This window comes from Macrobrachium nipponense, chromosome 1 (assembly GCF_015104395.2).
Source record: "Macrobrachium nipponense isolate FS-2020 chromosome 1, ASM1510439v2, whole genome shotgun sequence".
NCBI lineage: Eukaryota > Metazoa > Arthropoda > Malacostraca > Decapoda > Palaemonidae > Macrobrachium > Macrobrachium nipponense.
In genome coordinates, this window is record NC_087200.1 from 157,814,455 (window position 1) to 157,833,885 (window position 19,431).

Consider the following 19,431-nt stretch of genomic DNA (forward strand, 5'->3'; position numbering starts at 1 on the left):
CTTAGCTAGATAGATATAAGGTGGGTTCAGTATGTATATAGGCCTCGGGTTGTGCACTCAAATTATCTTTGATCAGTGGATCAGATTCTAAGATGATCTTAGAAGTAAACAAATTTTACGTAATCTTGGAGTGGGTTATATATGGGAACGTCTCTGAATTCATTGGACGCAGTTTCTTTTAGATGAAAATGTGGGATAGACATTAATGATTCTTGGATTATTGATTAGATACTCACGTTGTCAAAAGAGGCTCGCACGGGGAAGATGGTCGTCATAGAATTGGATTCAAGTGAGATATTTCTAGAATTAGTTGAGAAAATTGTCACGTAAATGGAAAGTCAAAAGCTTTTAATTATTTAGATATAGGGTATCAGGATTACTCCAGACCATCAAATGCTTATGAATTTGGTTGGCTAGCAAGGGAGGTGCTCCTGCAGTTAGACAGTCACGTGGTTATAGGCTAAGTTAGAAACGTTAGGGATTAGATAATCAAATAATCATGGATTGAATGAGATGTGTTTTTAGAGCTAGATTGATGCCGATGATCTTGGAATGGATTGTAATTATATGTGTATGGTAATGAATTACATTATTGTGGAAACAATAAAAAGATATTGACGTCCTAGAGTTAAGTACTCTTTCAAGTTATATGCTTTCAATAATTTGAAATGGGCTTAAGGGAAGTGATTTGTGTAAGGTTAGTGAATTGTATATCTGGAATCAGATGATCCCACACCACAATCATTACATAAGCAGATGACCTGAAATTAGACATTCATATTATGCTGGAATGGTGGACCACATGTTTAGGAGACCCTGGAATTAGACTGACAAGTAATCTTTCTGTGGGTCATGGAAAATATACAGGTCATCTCGGGATTTAGAGCTAGAACTGGTTGCATTTGCAAATGCTCAGGTGATCCTAAAGTGGGTTAAACCTGCAGATATTCCTGGAAATAAATTATATAGTGAAACATTGCTGGAATTTGTAAACTATGTAGGCGGTGTTGTAATTAGAAACTCAGGTGTTCATGTTATGACATGAATTAAGCGATTATCATAAAATTAAGTTGATCCAACCTATGTTGCTGAATTTACGTGGTCTGAAGATGGTCTGTGAATTAGACACCTAAAGGTTAGTGGAATAAGTTCAATATGCAGATGTTCTTAGAATCAGTCAAGCAAATATTCAGAATAAGGGTTAGATATGTACACGGTCAAAGAATTAGGTGCTCAAATGACCATAGATTAAAGGAAGATATGCAGGTGTTCCTAGAATTTGACAGACAGGCAATTGAAAATTATGAAGAATATCTTGGGGTGTATTCGATATGTGATACTGGGAAAAGGCAAAGTTGCAGTGGGTCCTTTGGTTAGGCATTTTGATGATACTTGAATTATTGATCAGATATGAACATAATGCAAACAGCCTGTCATCAAATGATCCTGAAAGGGATTATTTATGCAGATGGTAGTGGTATTAGGTAATTGGATGATTACACAAATGGTAAAGGAAAGTTTTTATGTATGATTTGCTGAAATGAAATACACTGCCAAAGGAATTTGAAAGGGTTTTACATGGAAAGGATGATTTATGGTTATATTCTGAAATTAATCTTTCATCATAAAACTGGTTTTGTATGCAACTACATATTGCAAAAAGTCTTAGAAAGAGGGGTAACTTCATCAAAGGTCCTGGAATTAGGTGGACACTGTAGTGATCCTAGAATTGATCTATTAATCATACAAATGGTTAATTGAGCAAGGGTGTGCGAAATATGTAGAAGGGCTTTGGCTTGGACAGGTGAACATTATTGGATTTGGGTAACTCTGTACCTAGCCCTGTATTTGGACAAAAAAATATTAATATCATGATTTAGATATAGTTGGTCATGAAATTAGGTCAATCCATTAAAAGTGTTCCCGAATTTGAATAGATATATAGTTGGTCCTGAAGTTTGAAACGCTAATGTGCTGAGAATGTGACAGATATATGGGTGTTTTAGAATTAGATACACCACGATGTCCTGGAATTAGGGACTCATATAGATAGTTTTGAATGTTAACTAATGAACACGAATTAGTTCCTTGCTGAATTTTGGATTAAATTCTTTACTGAACTGTTGCTAGATTTTCGTCATGAAGTTTTATTCACTAGTGGTTCTTAGGTGATACATACAATTTATGTTTGTGTCAGAGTTTAATAATATCCTCAATAGATACTTGGATATATCAATATTTAGGCAGCATAAACATTGCACCCCGTAGGGGAGTAGTGCCGTCATTGCACCTCAAGTGGTGCACTGTAGGCATTATTAAATGTTCTTTGCAGCGTCTCTTCGGTCTCTAGCTGCAACCCCTTTCTTTCCTTTTACTGTACCTCCATTCATATGTTTCCTCCTCTTGCTATCTACCCTGTCCTAACAATTGTTTCTTAGTGCAACTGCGAGGTGTTCCTCCTCTTAAACAATTCAAAACTCCTACTATCAATTTCCTTTCCAGCGCTGAATGACCGCATAGGCCCCAGATATTGGCCTTTCGCCTAAACTCCATATTCCATTCCATAAACACTGCAGATCAAAGGATTTAACTAATAGAACAAGTGTGGGCTTGGACACTTAGTTAAGTTCAGAAATGACTCTTTACTGAGACGAATGAGTAGGAACAAGAGCAGAGCGCAGAAACAAAAGGTTCCGCATTAGGTTACTGTGCGGATGTAGACGTTGCGAAGACCTAGACATTTATTAACAACGTTATTCTGGAAAAGGTAGAAATATAAATAATCCTGGATCTAAGTAGACCCACTGGAGATGATAGCATTGATTAGATAAACGAAGAGTTAGATAAATTTATTGTGGTAAAAACTGCAGATAGTCTTAGAAATCAATTTTACAGTTAAACATTCCTGACATGGGTTAATTATGATGGTAGTCCTTTAATCAGTCATTTAAAGAGTTATGCAGATGCCCTAGAATGAATTATGACCTCAAAATGTTCCTGAATTTGGTTGGATGTGGGTTAGGTCTACGAAAAGTGATTCTCAAGCGGGTGCCACACACAATGCCTAGGGGTGCCGCAAGATTGTTATGAATTTTGTCTTGGCGAGATTATCTCAATGAACATTTGTAAAAAATAAATTGCAAAAGTCTTATTATCAGTGTGTCTAATATTAATATGATAATTATTAGTGTGTCTATCCTAATATATATATATATATATATATATATATAGTATAATATATATATATATATATCTATATTCTATATATATATATATAATATATATATATATATATGTATATATATTATATATATATATATAATATATTAGTATATTTATATATATTCATGCGGTATGGAAGGATGGTGGAGAGGTGCCACAGTAATGATTACATTAGTTAAGGTGCCATCACTAAAAGATATTGAGAACCAATGAATTAGAGGTCAAATAGTCGTGAATTAATGGAGCAGATTTTGTAGAGCAGTTACCGAAGCAAATGGGTTTTGCATGTGAATGAAAAACAGGGTTCTAAGAAAGACTCTTAAGGAAGAAATGACATTATTCAGTGGCATGGATTTTTTGCTTTTGACTTGCTCACTACCCAACATACCCTATTTAGGAGTTGATTGTGACTGTGCGCCAGTGAGCTTTATATTGATCCTGTCTGAATAATCTATACGGTAAAAATCTTTTCAATAAAATTAGTCCCTTTCGTGATATTCATAACTTTTCGACGATTCAGAACTCTTCATCTATATTATATGAATACTATTTCTATGGAAGTTGTATCTCGAACGTTAATATTTTTGTTAACGCTCTTAATTGGTTGGTCGTGTTTCTGTTCATGAATTCAGCCTTTTGACCGTTGTTTATCACGACCCACCAACGCAGACCCTCCGCAGCAGGGAAGACGAGTCATACCTGGTGACTGCTCTGGAGTCAATACTGACGACGGCAAAGGCGGCTGAGGACGTCAAATCCTCCAGGGAAACCATCAGGTCATCGATGGAACAACTTCCCTACTCGGAGGAGGTGAGATCCTTTCCTGTGGCCCTTGAATGCAACAAGTTCCTCGACCCTTCTCCCGTTTCAGATCTCGTTGCCAAGTAAACTTTTTGCTGAGCATATTGTTCAAGAGGCGCTGTTCTATGAAGTGGCGTAACGTTTTCTCACGCCTCATGCGTTATGAAATCTTAGTATGAAGGCGTATGATGTTCTAAGTTTTGTGTTACATTAAGTCCGAACAAGAAGTTCTACTGGAATTTAGTTGCAATGTTTTTTAACACGACATTTTCAAAATGTCTTACAGTTATTTCCATGCGGTGTAGAGGCCCACGTCTTACTCCGGGCGAGCATGTGTCTACTAGAAAAACAAAGTACTTTGAAAAATTACCCCTGACAAATATAACGCCAAATATAATTAAAGTTGATATGAATATTTTTATCGATCTAAAACTATTAAGTTATATCCGTTCCAATGATCTACCAAGATGGAAGTAGTATTAAGTAATTTGGACGTCAACTCAAATTCTCTCGGATCTGTTTAACCTGTTTGATTCATTTATTTCACACCCGACATCGCCTGATCATTGGCATGAGAGAATTAGTAATGCAGGGTTATGAAATCAATATGCAAGAAATCATCATGATATGAATCTATGGGAAATTTTCGCTGAATTGAAAAGGAAAAGCAGTATATTTATTTCTTCGTAGGAGAGGTTCCCCTCCAGCTCTGTAGATGGAAATTTATGTGATCTAATGTCGGTAATGTAGTTTGGCCTTAAGAAATTGATCTTTACGATTGATCTACCGTTGAAAGAAAAGGTTCCGTGTGAGATTTCTGATGCAAATGTCGCAGTGCATATACACGTAATGTACAGTTACTCAGGTGAGTAAAGTGTAAAATGAATCTTAAATATTTATAAGCGTCTAACATGATTAATCACGTCTGATGACCGGTAAATGTTTTCAACATTAAGTTTTAAATGTACAGCGAAAGGTAGAGTACTGTCCTTAATTTCGTTAAGAGGAAAAATGCGTTCTTGTTTGGTGCTTTGCTTCCAGGAATATTGATAATTTATCCAAGGCCGAATGCATTAAGATGAACATCTCTTTTAGTCTCGTTGAACTTTGTTATTTTATTTACTCTGCTTTATCACTCTTTTATAATCGTTTATTTTGTTAATCTGTATTGCATATTTTATGTATGGTGCCTATACGTAGTGCTGTTTGTTTCTTTGTGTTTTTTTCAGTTGCTATAAAGTTCTCATCATTTGCCGAACAAGGTTGAGTTCTTTTATTTTACAGCCTTTTTGATAACATGATTAATATCTTGTGCTCAATTTTATATTTTACTGTAATAAATTATGCTTTCTTTTGGAAAATAATTTTCCAATTAGATATTGCTCTTTGCTCTTCCACATGGCTAGATGAAAGACCTTTTATTTGCTGCAAGTAACCTCACTCTCGTAACAACTAACAGGCCTTTGAAGGGGAAAGCACGAAGGAACTGCCACCCCGGCCAGCAAGCGTTGGTGCGGCGCCGCCCTTGGACAACTACGAAAGCTTGAGTTTCCAGGACGCCCTCTCGTCCTCCGGGGCTGCAAAATTAGCAAGGTCATCTTCGGCGAAGGTAAAATGCGAAAATGAATAGCATTAAGAAATGAATGGAAGAGCTGATTTTATAGCTACTTGTTGTATGAAGAATCGGAACACCATGGCTGCAGACAGTATTATATTGACCCAAGTATTTTAGACTCTCTCTCTCTCTCTCTCTCTCTCTCTCTCTCTCTCTCTCTCTCTCTCTCTCTCTCTCTCTCGTTTTTTCTGTGACCGAGGATAAGATTCTAATTCTACCAACCCCCATTTTTTGTAAGTTTTGTCACTCTTATATGTCCAGTTTTAATAAGGAGGAGCCATTTTTCTTTCCTTTTTTTGTCATTATTATTCACATTACTTCTTATTATAACCAGGACTGTGTGACTGTTACCAAAGTGATGGCGATCCCTGACTTAGCAGTGGAAGGGCAGTTAATGGACGGAATGTCCGTATGCCGTTTCTTTTTGAGGACAAAGATGAAGTTAACGATCGGATGATGAAAATGTTGACAATGATCCTTTAAAGAAATGGCCGCCAAAAAGTAAATAACCCTGGGATCGGTCTTGAGGGAACAATCAATTTTGGTAGTTTTCTTTGTAGTGAAAACAATAAGAAAATGTAATATTTTCGAGATGGACAATAGTGAGGTTGATTATGTCCTGAAGAGTAAAAGAAATAAAATTTTGTTTTTAACTGTTTTCATTATGGTAACAGCTTTTGGTTGCGTTGTTAAAGGCGCTGATAAGATGATTAAATCGGCAATGTTCTGTAGGAAGCAAAATAGAATGGCTTCGGTAACATTCCAAGAAAAGAGACCAAAGAGGTTAGCAATGTTCATAAGAAACACAGTCCTTAGCTTAGCACAGTTTCTGCGTGTAAAGACAATCAAGATAACAATGCTCGTATGCGAGCAAATGATAAATTAGTTTGCGTTATTCCCTTAGGTAAATATAATTCGACTCTAGTAATAATTATAAACGCAGAGACAACAGGAATATTTGTAAAATCAGTGAAGTTTGTTCTCAGGTTGTGAAGCAAAGAACTTTGTCTTCAATGTCTGATTGCAATGCATTGCTTTACTTGATACACACTATTCTTTCATCATGCCATACACACACACGCACGCACGCACACACACACATATATATGTGTGTGTGTGTTTGTTTATATGAATATACGCATGATATATATATATATATATATATATATATATATATATATATATATATATATATATATATATATATATAAAGAAAGAGAGAGAGAGATATGTGCCTGACGGTATAATTTTGTCACATAATATTCATTAATGTTCGATGGAAACACTTATTCATATATAGTAAGTGTTAAAATATGAATCATGATTAAATGTGAAATTGTTTGCTGAATGTACAGTTGAAAATTATGGTTTCATAGAAGAGTTCACTTGCACAAAAAACTCGAATGTTTAACCATCATATTTTGCTTTGCAGAATTTTTTATTTCATTTTTTAATATTCAAGTTTTAGATTTATTTTCTTTCTGCAATAACTGTTGCAAATAAAACCATTTTCTTTGGTGAATTTCTATCGTATTTGCCTTCTGTTTACAGTTTCTGCTATTTTTGACGGCTTTCAAGAGTTGAAATATATAACTTTCATCCTTTAGGGATTTTGTCTGCTTATTATATTGCATTTAACTTTCCTGAACGTTATTGCAACCCACTGTATAGAAATTGACTGCATATAGAAAGGCGACGCATCTTTCAAAGTTAGTCTCAATGTGATATTGTTTTGTGTCACTCTCCGTCGTAGGATCTTCTCCTGTCATCAGCCGTTGTTTACGACAGCACGACCAAAGAGATGTCTTCCGGCATCCTCTCGCTTCAGCAGGAGGTGCTCCTTCGCTAAGATCTTCCTTTCTTGTGTGCCTTGACGCCCTTCCCGGAACCCCTGAGTCTGTTCTTGTCGGGATGCGTTGGAATGTTTCACCCTCGTCTGTTGACTGATTTTAGTAATTGCGACCATTCAAACAAGCAAATTAAAGTATTTCCTAGCTAGCTTCATAACATTGCAATAGCGAGAACAACCATTCCTCCTTATTTTTATGTAAGATCATCCTCGCATGATAAATGACTTTCTGTCTCGTTGATTTTGATTGATCCTCTTTTTACTTTCCCCGACGATATTAGTCTCTATTTTCGTCTTCTTTTCTAGAGCCAGATACCCAAATTTGACATTCATATTTATTCATTAGTTTCATAAATATGTTTCAGACACTCATTTTCTAGGACAAATAGGTTCTTTGAACATTCTTTAAGTAGAGAAATGGTATCAACCCCAACTGTGCCCCGTCGTCTTACCCGATGTTCCCCTCCTTTAGCCTAGGTTGGTTAACATTTTTCTTACGTTCCAATGGGACAAACAACCTAAAATGGCCAGCGTTTATGGAAACCACGAAAGTCGGCCTAGCCAAGAACTATATAGAACCGTTGGCTTAACTATGGAAGAAGCTACAGATAAGTCTTACTCATGAATTTTTGATGGGGAATATTTCCAGCCTTGTTTACTATGGCAGCTTAACTAGTTTTCATTTACATGAGCAAATGACGGGGTTGCTTAAATCCTGTTCAGTTCCCATGGAAATAAAGTTTGTCAAAGGAGTTTGACTGAAGAGAAAGCATTCCATGCCAAACATTAATAATTCGTACTACACAGAAAATATTATAGGGGCTACAGGTTTTTTTTTAGCGTTGTTCAAGTTGGAGAAAGTAAATCGGTTACCAGATGCTGCATGAGTAGTAGATGATTAACTTATTTGGAAAAATTAAAATGAGTTGAACTTGAACTTATCATTTAGAATAAAAAATTTTCTCTTGATGGTCGCCATATTGTTAAATTTTCAATGTTAAGTAGAGCTATTTTACTTTTCTCCCCTAGTGATAGAAACACTTGTTTGTGATGTTCATAACTTTTAGTGTTTTCCTTTTATGTTTCTAAAATGCTCAGTCTGGACTGTTTTTCCGGTGTGACGTATAAGATGTCTTTGTATTTTACAAGTGCTCGAAGGATTTCCCTTTTATATTTGTTTTAATGTGTTGATAAACATTCAAGATTTTAAGTGCTCCCTGACGTAGATCATACTATTTAAAGAGACAAAATATTTTGTAAATTCTCAGATATGAGGAACACATTCTCGGATTAAAAAAAAAAAAAACTTTAAGATATACATGAATTTTTCCTTATGCTTCATCAGGCTGACCGCCAAGCCCGCGCAGCCGCTTGGTCAAAAGAAGATTTGAGTGAAAAATACATGACCGTGGAGGAAATCATCACCAAGCGACGTCAGAAAGTCATGGAAACTCAAGGGCTGCAGTTGGTACAGGTTCTGAGGGTGAGTAACTATTCAACTCATACAACGCTGCATATATGCACATAATTACTAATAGGACCTCATTGAAAGTGGATGGTATCTGGCAGAGATATTTATTCAAGAAAAGTTACAAGCTTTCCAAGAATCCACGGATACTTGACAATCAGGAATGTTAGACCTGGAGAGCTTGTAATTTGTTTTTTTTTTTATTTCTCCGCTAATCCCATTCAGTTTCAATGAGATCCTGTTAGTAATTGTATTAATGCACAGAACAGAGATAGTAACTGCCGACCCTAGGAACGTCATATACTGTCCTAAAACTGACATCAAGGTACCCTTATTCAGCATACGTATATAGAGGGCGGTGGTTGGGGAAGTAGGCCTCGGGCGGACGTTGTAAAGCCTTTTCCTGTAGACTTGTATGTGACATGTTCATAGTAAAACTTTGTTCACATTACATATCATAGCCGTTTTTAAATGCATTTGATTTTCAACGTTAACCTTTAAATTTCTATATCAAGAAGTTTCATTGTCCTGCATCGTTCCCTCGCCAACAGGACGCCGAAGAAGCCGGCTACTCATCGGAGGAGGTGTCGATTGCCCTAACTCACTGCGGTGACAAGAGCCCGCTCGAGTGGTTGAAGGAGAACTGGAAGCACATGGTTGACACGGTGCTCACCTTGGCTACCAACTATGGCCACGAAAGACGGGTCAATGACATCGGATCCATCTCGGCCCATGAGGCCTGCATTGCCCTGAGGATCCACAAGGGTAACATCTGGGCAGCTGTCACCGAGTGTGTCGAGCAAAGGCAAAAGAAGGTTAGTTTTGGCGAGAGACGTAATGATAATGATTATTTTCTTTATTTCACCTCAAAGCTCTACACAAAGATACAAAAAGAGAAGATGGCATACAGTATAGAAATCCAGATTACATACACATAAAGAGAAATGTAGTACAGTTACACTTGGACATTGTCGACAATGCTATTACAAATAATAAGAACTTACCATGCTTCCAGCTTGAGACCATATACGGATACAGTATGCAGGTACAGGTCACTAAGAGGAACTTTGAACAACAGTTCTCGAATACAGTAATAATAATAATAATAATAATAATAATAATAATAATAATAATAATAATAAGCCCTCCACTGGAGCCTGTGCAAGAAACATCAGCTACCTTGCAGTAATAAGTGGTACGAGCACCAACCTGAGGGAGTGATAGAAACGATCAGGCAAAGATCCTCTGGACTATGGTATCAGAACGGATAGGGTGATACGTGCAAATAGACCAGACGTGACGTTGATTGACAAAGTCAAGAAGAAAGTATCACTCATTGATGTCGCAATACCATGGGCCACCAGAGTTGGATAAGTATCAAGATCTGAAAATAGAAATAGAGGATATGGGATATGCCAGTGGAAATCGTACCCATAATCATAGGAGCACTAGGCACGATCCCAAGATCCCTGAAAAGGAATCTAGAAAAACTAGAGGCTGAAGTAGCTCCAGGTCTCATGCAGAAGAGTGTGATCCTAGAAACGGCACACATAGTAAGAAAAGTGATGGACTCCTAAGGAGGCAGATGCAACCCGGAACCCCACACTATAAATACCACCCAGTCGAATTGGAGGACTGTGATAGAGCAAAAAAAAAAAAAAAAAATAATAATAATAATAATAAGTAATAATATAATAATAAAAAAAAAATAAAAATCTATAATATAATTATTATTATTTTATGTCTTTTATATAAAATGGCAGTGATGTGACGGCTAATTGTATTGAATATAGTTCACAGAAGGAGACAGCAGAGATGCTCTTCTATTTCTTAATAACATGGTGGTAGCATGAAACCCAAAGAGAAACAGAACAAAGCGGCACGATAAATAACATAGCAGGAGCATACACAACGGGACGAAGGCCGCCCTTCAGTAGGTGCAGATGAAACGACACAGATAGAAGGAATAATACTTAAATGCTGAGGAATAGTAAGAAAGATATAGCAAATGCGAATAATAGCGAACAAAAATAATAGAAAGAAAGAAACAAGCGTACAGCATTTGAGGTCGTCGTCTAAATGTGGAACTGATTCAGATGTTTTAGAGAAGCGGATTGCCACTGTTATTTAGTTGGATGATCAGACTGGATTTAAAGGACTTTCTGACATAGATTACTGTACTGAAATAAACGAATTATTTTGTAAAATTTCAAGTGTGTAGGACACATACGTGCCCCTGACAGGGATTTTCCAATTGTCCAGGTAGTTTTCTGTGAGCAGCTGCGTAACAGAATGGTAATGAGTTGTGATATAAAAGCAATTTAGGTTTGAATTGTGAGCAAAAGTAATATGTCTCTTGTCAGTGGAGTTCATAACTGTGTTACTTTTTTGAAGTGATATTTTCTTCAAATGCACTTTCTAACAGAATTGCTTTTGTTGTTACTTAGGAAACCTGTGGCTGAACGACTGCCTATTATTAGGTGGGTCTTTAAGAACAACCAGAGAGATAGGTCCTTTAGAATGACCTCGGAATCTAAGCTGCTGGTCCGATACAGTACTATGCAACAACCCCAACTATAGAAATGGCGATTTGATTCGAATACAGTAGACGCGTTGTTGGACTCGGACAGGGATACCATTTGATAACTTCAAAACAACACTGAACATACCAGCCTGGAATGACCTGGTTAAAGACTCAGATTTTCATACTTTCGAGAAATGTTTTCATTATTGTTAATCCTGTCAACAAAATTTGATTAACAGTTCTTTGTATTTTTTTACCTCTTCCATCTCAATTTTAGTGCTTTAGTGTACAGTATCTGCCTTTCGGTTACTGAGTTTTAGACTTGAGCTCTAGTAAAGGATATTATTGTTGTTATTATTATATACATGGTAGACTAACTTAAGAAGGTTGAGTGTTTTCACGAGGCTCTCCCATGAAAGAGAGAGAGCGGGTTGGGTTGGGTTGTTTATTAATGCATGTCAGACTTATTATTAGATTCCTTAAATGATAATGCAAACTCCAAGAGGAGAAGATCGACATCTGAGAAATATGGGGTCAAAATAACTGCGTGTGAAGATGAGGAGATGACCAAGTGGGATAGAGTATCACCCGAGTCATCCTCTCTTCCAGTTCAACGAGATATACTCCAGGGGCAAGTTCAAGCGGGCTGACGTCGTGAAGGCGCTCGAGATGCACGACGGCGACGTCGATGCTGCTTTCCTGGAAGTGAACAAGTCCCAGCTGCAGCCCTTCCTCATGAAGATCTGGGGATCGGGGTCGTCTTCCCCATCACAGGCGAGTAGAGGCCGCAGTTGTCGCCATCCTAGTTTTTCTATTACCCTTATAGATTCTTCCCAATTCTTTCTATAAACAAAAGTACATCTTAAATATGTTTTCCCCCGAATCTTCACTGTGTTCACTTAACATGTGCGTATACTGCATCTGAAACCGTAATAAGGGATAAAAAAAATGGCTCATATGTATTTTATTGTTGGAAAAACATTGTTTCCATTTCAAGTTCAGTTAAATATAGCCAGAAAAAATTCAGAAGGAAACATCCTTTTGCTTTAGATGTGTTGGGTATGTATACGTTCAATGTAAATTTCCTTGTGTAGGTGGCTTTTCTGTAGGCTGTAATATTCATAACTATCATCAGACTCTGAAATGCCTTGTTTCCTTCAGTTTTCCCTCTGTATTTAAAATTGCTATGAAAGTAATCCCCTGGAAGCCAGATTTACCCTATTAATCAGCCTGATTCAGTTCACTACACATGTAAGGAAATACATCTTAGTATATCACAATGTATTTACGTTTCCGCACGTGCATAGACATTCACGCATGCCATTTATATTCAGATACAGTTGCTTGGTGATGTGTAAACCATAAAGTCACGCAAACACTTGGGATCCACCCCACCTCCCCATTTAGTATTTGTCGTAGGTACACAATATATATGTTAGTTTTTATAACAAAGATATTATTATTATATAATTATCATTAATCGCCTTATCTTTAATAACCCAAATATTATTTATAGGCAAAGGGGACTCAGCCCCCTGCACCTGCTGTTTCTAGTTCTGTCTCCAACGAAGTATCATCGTCTCCCTCACCTTCCAGAAGCACTACGCAGGAGGTGGTTACCACACAATCCACGCAAACTGATAAAGGTAATTCTGTAATCTGAGGAAATCGCGAGAGGCAACCTTAAAGATTAAATAGATATTTGTTCTGATGTGTAATTTATGATATCGTGACTCAAGGTAAGCACTGTAATGCGGCGACTGAATCTTAGAGACTGGCCTTCCATCTGAGGCCACCGTGGTTTTGAAACAGTTTAAGGAGCGTCACTGTAGTCCTGAGTTCTGGTTTTTCGTCGGTTCGATCCCAAGAGACGCCGAACTTATTATCAACTAAAAAATTCCCCTTTATTTACCATCTATATAAAGATACAATATTTCCGAGGTAGAGCGAATTGGGTTCCTTTGTACCGAGGTCCTATGTTTTTGGAATTAAACCTTTCATACAGATTTGTAAAGGAAATCTTGTCATCTTAGGACGTTTTGATTTTGAGAAGCCAACCCGTATTCACAGGACAGTCTCGTGTAGTAGTTCTAATTACCATGACATTACGAGAATTCCAGGGAGGCCCGTTATCTCGATTTTCTTCTCATATGAGGGTATCATGTGACGTTTGGAAAAGGGCTTGGAAACGTTAATCCTGCATTCTATAACTTTTTTTATATTTTAGTCCATAGTATTTAGGACTATGTTCTTAAAGCATTAGTACAATAAGCTAAGACGCCTTTGTTATATCTAGAAAAAAAAAACATCATTTCAGTACTGTTTATTATTCGTCTGGCCTTTCAGGGATATCAGTTATCCGTGTTATGAGTGATTTTTCAATCTGAAAAAAATGTTCAGAATTACAACACACACACATACATACATACATGTATGTATATGAATTTTTATCACATCACCATGATTCATATACATACATAGAGCTACAATAGTCCTTTAATATCCAATTCGCTCTACCTCAGAATTGATGTTTTAATATATGTTAACCGAAAATAGTTGAAAATACTTTCGGTTAACTTATATGAAAATATATTAATTATTAATTCCGAGGTAGAGCGAATTGGATATTAAAGGACATTTATAGTTCGATGTATATCTATGTATATGTAGCATATATGTATGTATATATATATATATATATATATATATATATATATATATAATATATATATATATATCAATTTTGGAAAACTTAATGGATGACTATGTTGACATAGGATATGTAAAGCAATTGTTCCTTGATATTACACTTTGATTCATCTGTGAAAAAGAAGTAAGTATTCTTGAACTCAGAAACCTCTTCATTGTGCAATCGGTAGGTATTACTTATTTTCAAAATTGACTATTTTTCTATATTGTTTTTACATATATTTTCATTATTTATTAGTTATTGGTGTGGCTTTGGAGTTTTGTGTTTCGATATTTGCGTTGTCTTAATTTTGTGAAACTGCTGACATTTTATGTGTTTTGATTGTTTTGGTCGTTTTCAACATTTTTTCATACCAAAATTCCATCTACCCTTTGTTTTTGTAATAATATCTTTTCCCATAAATGGTTCCACCGATTTTCTTAAATATTATCATCCAGTTTCTGTCATCTTTTATGTCTAGTTTTCATCTTATGTTTTTCATTTCATGTTCTGTACACCCATAGCGGTCATCATGTGTTCATATGCACTAAATGATATAACACTTCACCGTTGAGCTTTTTGATTATCCCTCTTATCAGTGTTTCATTAGAATGATTGCCTCCTCTATGTTTCAGTAATGAGAATAAATACCTTACCCCATATATATGTAAATAGGATATATATATATATATAGATATATATATATATTATATATATATATATATGTATATATTATTATATATATATGCTTAAAAAATCTCAGTAGGTGCCCATGACGTCATTATATAAGCGAACACCACAGGAAAATAAACAGGAGAAAGTGCTTGGTACTGACGTTCTGCCTGTCATTTTCCTGTGGTGTTTTATTCTTTTATGAAATTCCTGAACACAGTCGAACTCATCTCATATATATATATATATATATATATATATATATATATATATATATATATATATACTATATAAATATATCTGTATGTATATGTATATGTGTGTGTGTGTGTGTGTGTGTGTGTGTGTGTGTGTGTATGTGTTTTTGTATGCTTGTGTGCGTTTAAGTGTGTGTGTGTGTGTGTTATGAGAGAGTGAGAGAGAGGGAGTTTGTTCAGATCGTTTACAAATGAATAAGTAAACACAAATATATGGGTAAGATAGTTATTTTCATTACCAAAGCATGAAGAAAGCAATCTATTGAAAAGAGGAAGTCAATCGAGAAGCCCTATTGGGATTTTTTATGCACTATGCGCAGATGTTTTTTTATTGTGGTCCAAGAACTCATGTGAAAGAAGTTGAGATCTTATGGTTTTATTTGCATATATATATATATATATATATATATATATATATATATATATATGTATCTATATATCTATATATATATATATATATATATATCTATTATATATAATATATATATCACAGCAAAAAGTTTAGTCGTTCGAGATATATTCTCAAGGAAGCAAGGGAGACATCTTCTGGTAATTTAATAGGCTTTATTAAGCCTTTTAAATTACCAGAAGACTTCTCCCTTGCTTCCTTGAGAATATATATATATATATATATATATATATATATATATATATATATATATATATATATATATATATATATATAGTTGTCATTGTACATGTGGCTTTTATCGTTTGAGGACAACACTTCTAATTTTATATAAATCCTTTCATCTTCAAGGGTAAAACTAGTGTATAAGATGAATATTGCTGATTTGTCGCTCATTTATTTAATGTTAACAGCTGTTTCAGCCATTAAGTCGTGGTATAGGTGAGTAACGTCAAAAATCGAGAATCAGAAAAACTAAATTAACAATGAATATTTACCAGATCGGGATAATTCCCATGAAAATGAACAAGACTGAACCTTCGGTTCCATAAAGAGTTACTATGCCCCGAAATACCCTTCTCTTCTGTTTTTGGGGGAAAACAATCCAACGACACCTGGGGATTTAGAGTTGGATGTTATAATGTAATGATCTGTGCTTCGGTAACTGGAAGCTTCATATAAGCCCTTAGACAGAAATTACATTAGGAAGACGACGACTACTGCAACTGCAAGCCCAAAGAAACAATGGGGCCATATGTCAGCATTTTGTGAAGTTGCTTAACATGAAACCCCCTCTAAATGATCCTATTAGACACACTGTGGTTGTACATCAGGATGGCTGTGTGGCTTGTGGGTGCAGAGGCGGTGTGCACTGTGTTGCAGCAGCCTACTCCGAAAGTCCAGGTGTCTTTGGACTGTCTTTTCCATTAAAAAAATAAATAGATAAATAATCGGGCCATAGACAATTTTGATGTAGCCGTAGAATCCAGTCCTGTGCAGTTTCATGGAGAATTATCAAGATCTCGGACATTTTCATTGTTAATTTTATTTCTCGGGTTCTTGTATCTGTCTTTCATTTTGTTGACAGTACCCACCCATATACTGAAGTTGCGTCTCACTGGAACTAGTATAGTCCTGAATGGCAGAGGCAGCTGTCGACGCTAAATAAATGGAGGAACAAAGCAGTAAAGTTCATATTTTACTTCAAAGGTTTGCCCTCGAAAATGAGAAGCAATAAAGCGAATTAGAAAAGTATTGTCCTGAAGTAATAAATCCCACAAATGTACATATCTATCTATCTATCTATCTATCTATCTATCTATCTATCTATCTATATATATATATATATATATATATATATATATATATATATATATATATATATATGGGTGTGTTTTGAATGAGTTTTACGCACAAAAACGTTTTGCAGAGAAAGAACTTTTAACGAAATTTTCAACGGCAGATACAATTGCATGGATAGATGACGACGACGACGACGATGACGATGATGATGTGTTCGAAAACGTGTATGCAAACATTAAGCCGCTGCGGGAAGAAGCCCAACCGCCACCTGAGCAGCTGTATGCTAATGTTAATATTGCTTCCAAAAAAATGAAACTAGTCAAGGAATCCGTAAGATCAAAGAAAATGGCCAAGAAAGCGAACACAAAGCAGGAGCAAGACGAAGACGAATTATTCACCGCGAGTGAAACTGCTGGGATAGATTCGGACGAGGGTAGGAAAGCTTGACAAACTTAGTAGTGCTGTTTCGAACTATTTTTTGTACCAGTTTCACGGCATATATTACTCGTAGCGCTATTCTTCGTATAGATTGCTTTCCTCGATTTGTTTTGTAACTTTCTTTTCTTCCATTTTAGAAAGTACTACTTGGCTCTTTGTAAAAACTAACCGATATATGTGTACTGTAGTCTAATGTTATTGTTACTTCGCTCGTAGTTGTGTGAATACGTATATCAGGAGTCACATTTCAATAAACCAGCATTATGGGTGTTTTAACGTGCAACACACACACACACACACACACACACATATATATATATATATATATATATATATATATATATATATATATATATATATATATATATACTATATATATCAGGCAGTCTTCCCCGGGTTACGACGGGGGGTTTTCCATTCTTGAGACGCGTCGTAAACCAAAAATCATCGAAAATAGGAACATCATAAAAAATCCTAAGAAAACCTTACTTTTAATGCTTTTGGTGCATTGAAAACTATGTAAACTGCATTCTTATTGCATTTTTGATAAAAAAAAAACTTTTAAATATTGATTATTTTGCATTTTTGGTGTCATATTTTATCTGCTAGATGAGTGTTGTAGGTGTCGTAACCCTGGAACATGCATCGTAACCGTGGAAATAATGTCTGATGAATATAATTGAGAAGCACCTTAACCTCGGAACGTCGTAACCCGAACCCGTCGTAACCTGGGGACTGCCTGTATATATATATATATAATTTTCATCACAGGTATCGGGACTTTTTTATATTTACATCTATGAAGCTACAAATGTCATTTAACATCTATTTCGCTCCTCCTGGGGAATATTATCACCGAAAGGGAATTATAATTGATAAACGGTTCGAATCTCCCAGGTGCCGAATCAGTCATCGATTCCCAGGTAGAGCGAAATAGATATTAAACGACAGTGATAACTTAATGTTTGTATGTATATATATATATATATATATATATATATATATATATATATATATATATATATATATATATAAATGGTGTACCATTTCATGATATACAAAAGTCCTCTTCGCTTTTTACTATGAGCGTCGCATCTACATACCACCTAAATAGATAGCTGACTCTTTGCTTTCTGTGTGAATTCTGTTTTATATTTTTCGTTATTCATGGTTGTTAGTTAACAACTGCTTAACCTAGTAATGCATTTGCCGGTACTATTCACATGCGTGCATACACAGACGTGCGATTACTCGACTATATCGCATATTTCATTACACTTTTATTAATTTATTACTATACCCATCTTTCCATTTGCTCAGACTGATATAAGAACTAATCTGGAACTAACGTGTAATGATCACATCTTGCAATAAGTAGTTAGGTCTAAATTGGTTTATAATGGAAATAGTAGATCCAACTTGTGGTAATGATTCATACATAGTAGTATGATTCTATTTTATATCTCCGAAAACATCACCATTTTAACGATATATGAGAATGAGAGAGAATTTTCTAGAAAGAATCATTAAGCAAATCCTTGTAGCAAAAGAAATATTTGTTTAAACGTTGAAAAGTTCCTGAAAACTCATGTTTTCAAGACAGCTCGTCAAGTTATTCACTTGTTGTTAAGCGCTCCTTAAGATTGTAAATAAGTCCCATAATTCTCTGAGAATTTATTTATTTTAGTTCTTTTATATGATAACCAAAATCTCCGTATAAACATGGCCTTGATTTTAGAACAGACCAAACCTTTGTTGTGTAATACTGAAATTTACCATTTTTCCAAAGTGCCTTATAGTCTAGAAATAATGGTGGTGAGTTACAAATAATTTTCTCCTCGTACTTCTCAGTGAAAATGGAAATACCTAAAGAGCTATTTATATCATACTTAGAAATGCCCACCGTCAAAGTCAACTTTATGAGGTAAAGAAAAGTGTTCACACCACCCTTAGAAGCTTTGTCGAAGAAAAACTTTATAATGGAAGAAATCCAGTCTTCAAAGCAACCTTATGTAAGAGCTATCAAACACACACACACTCACACACACATGCACATATATATATATATATATATATATATATATATATATATATATATATATATATATATATATATAATATATATGTATATATATATATAAACGTTTCATTTATTGTTCTGACGTTATACTTTGCAGTCAACTTC

At 35.4% G+C, this 19,431-nt stretch overlaps 1 protein-coding gene across 23 annotated transcripts in view; it reads left to right on the top strand.

Annotated features, from left to right (window-relative positions):
* LOC135219782 (E3 ubiquitin-protein ligase lubel-like) overlaps positions 1-19,431 on the top strand; it is a 238,943-nt gene that overhangs the window by 169,098 nt on the left and 50,414 nt on the right. For 17 of the 23 annotated variants that reach the window (XM_064256842.1, XM_064256838.1, XM_064256836.1 and 14 more), the window contains 8 exons: positions 3,892-4,032; positions 5,483-5,632; positions 7,392-7,472; positions 8,833-8,970; positions 9,507-9,770; positions 12,089-12,253; positions 12,996-13,125; positions 16,969-17,241. In XM_064256842.1, the coding sequence (XP_064112912.1) occupies positions 3,892-4,032; positions 5,483-5,632; positions 7,392-7,472; positions 8,833-8,970; positions 9,507-9,770; positions 12,089-12,253; positions 12,996-13,125; positions 16,969-17,241 (1,342 nt within the window). The remainder of the gene's footprint in view (positions 1-3,891; positions 4,033-5,482; positions 5,633-7,391; positions 7,473-8,832; positions 8,971-9,506; positions 9,771-12,088; positions 12,254-12,995; positions 13,126-16,968; positions 17,242-19,431) is intronic. The other 6 variants (XM_064256844.1, XM_064256850.1, XM_064256856.1 and 3 more) reach the window with 1 other exon arrangement.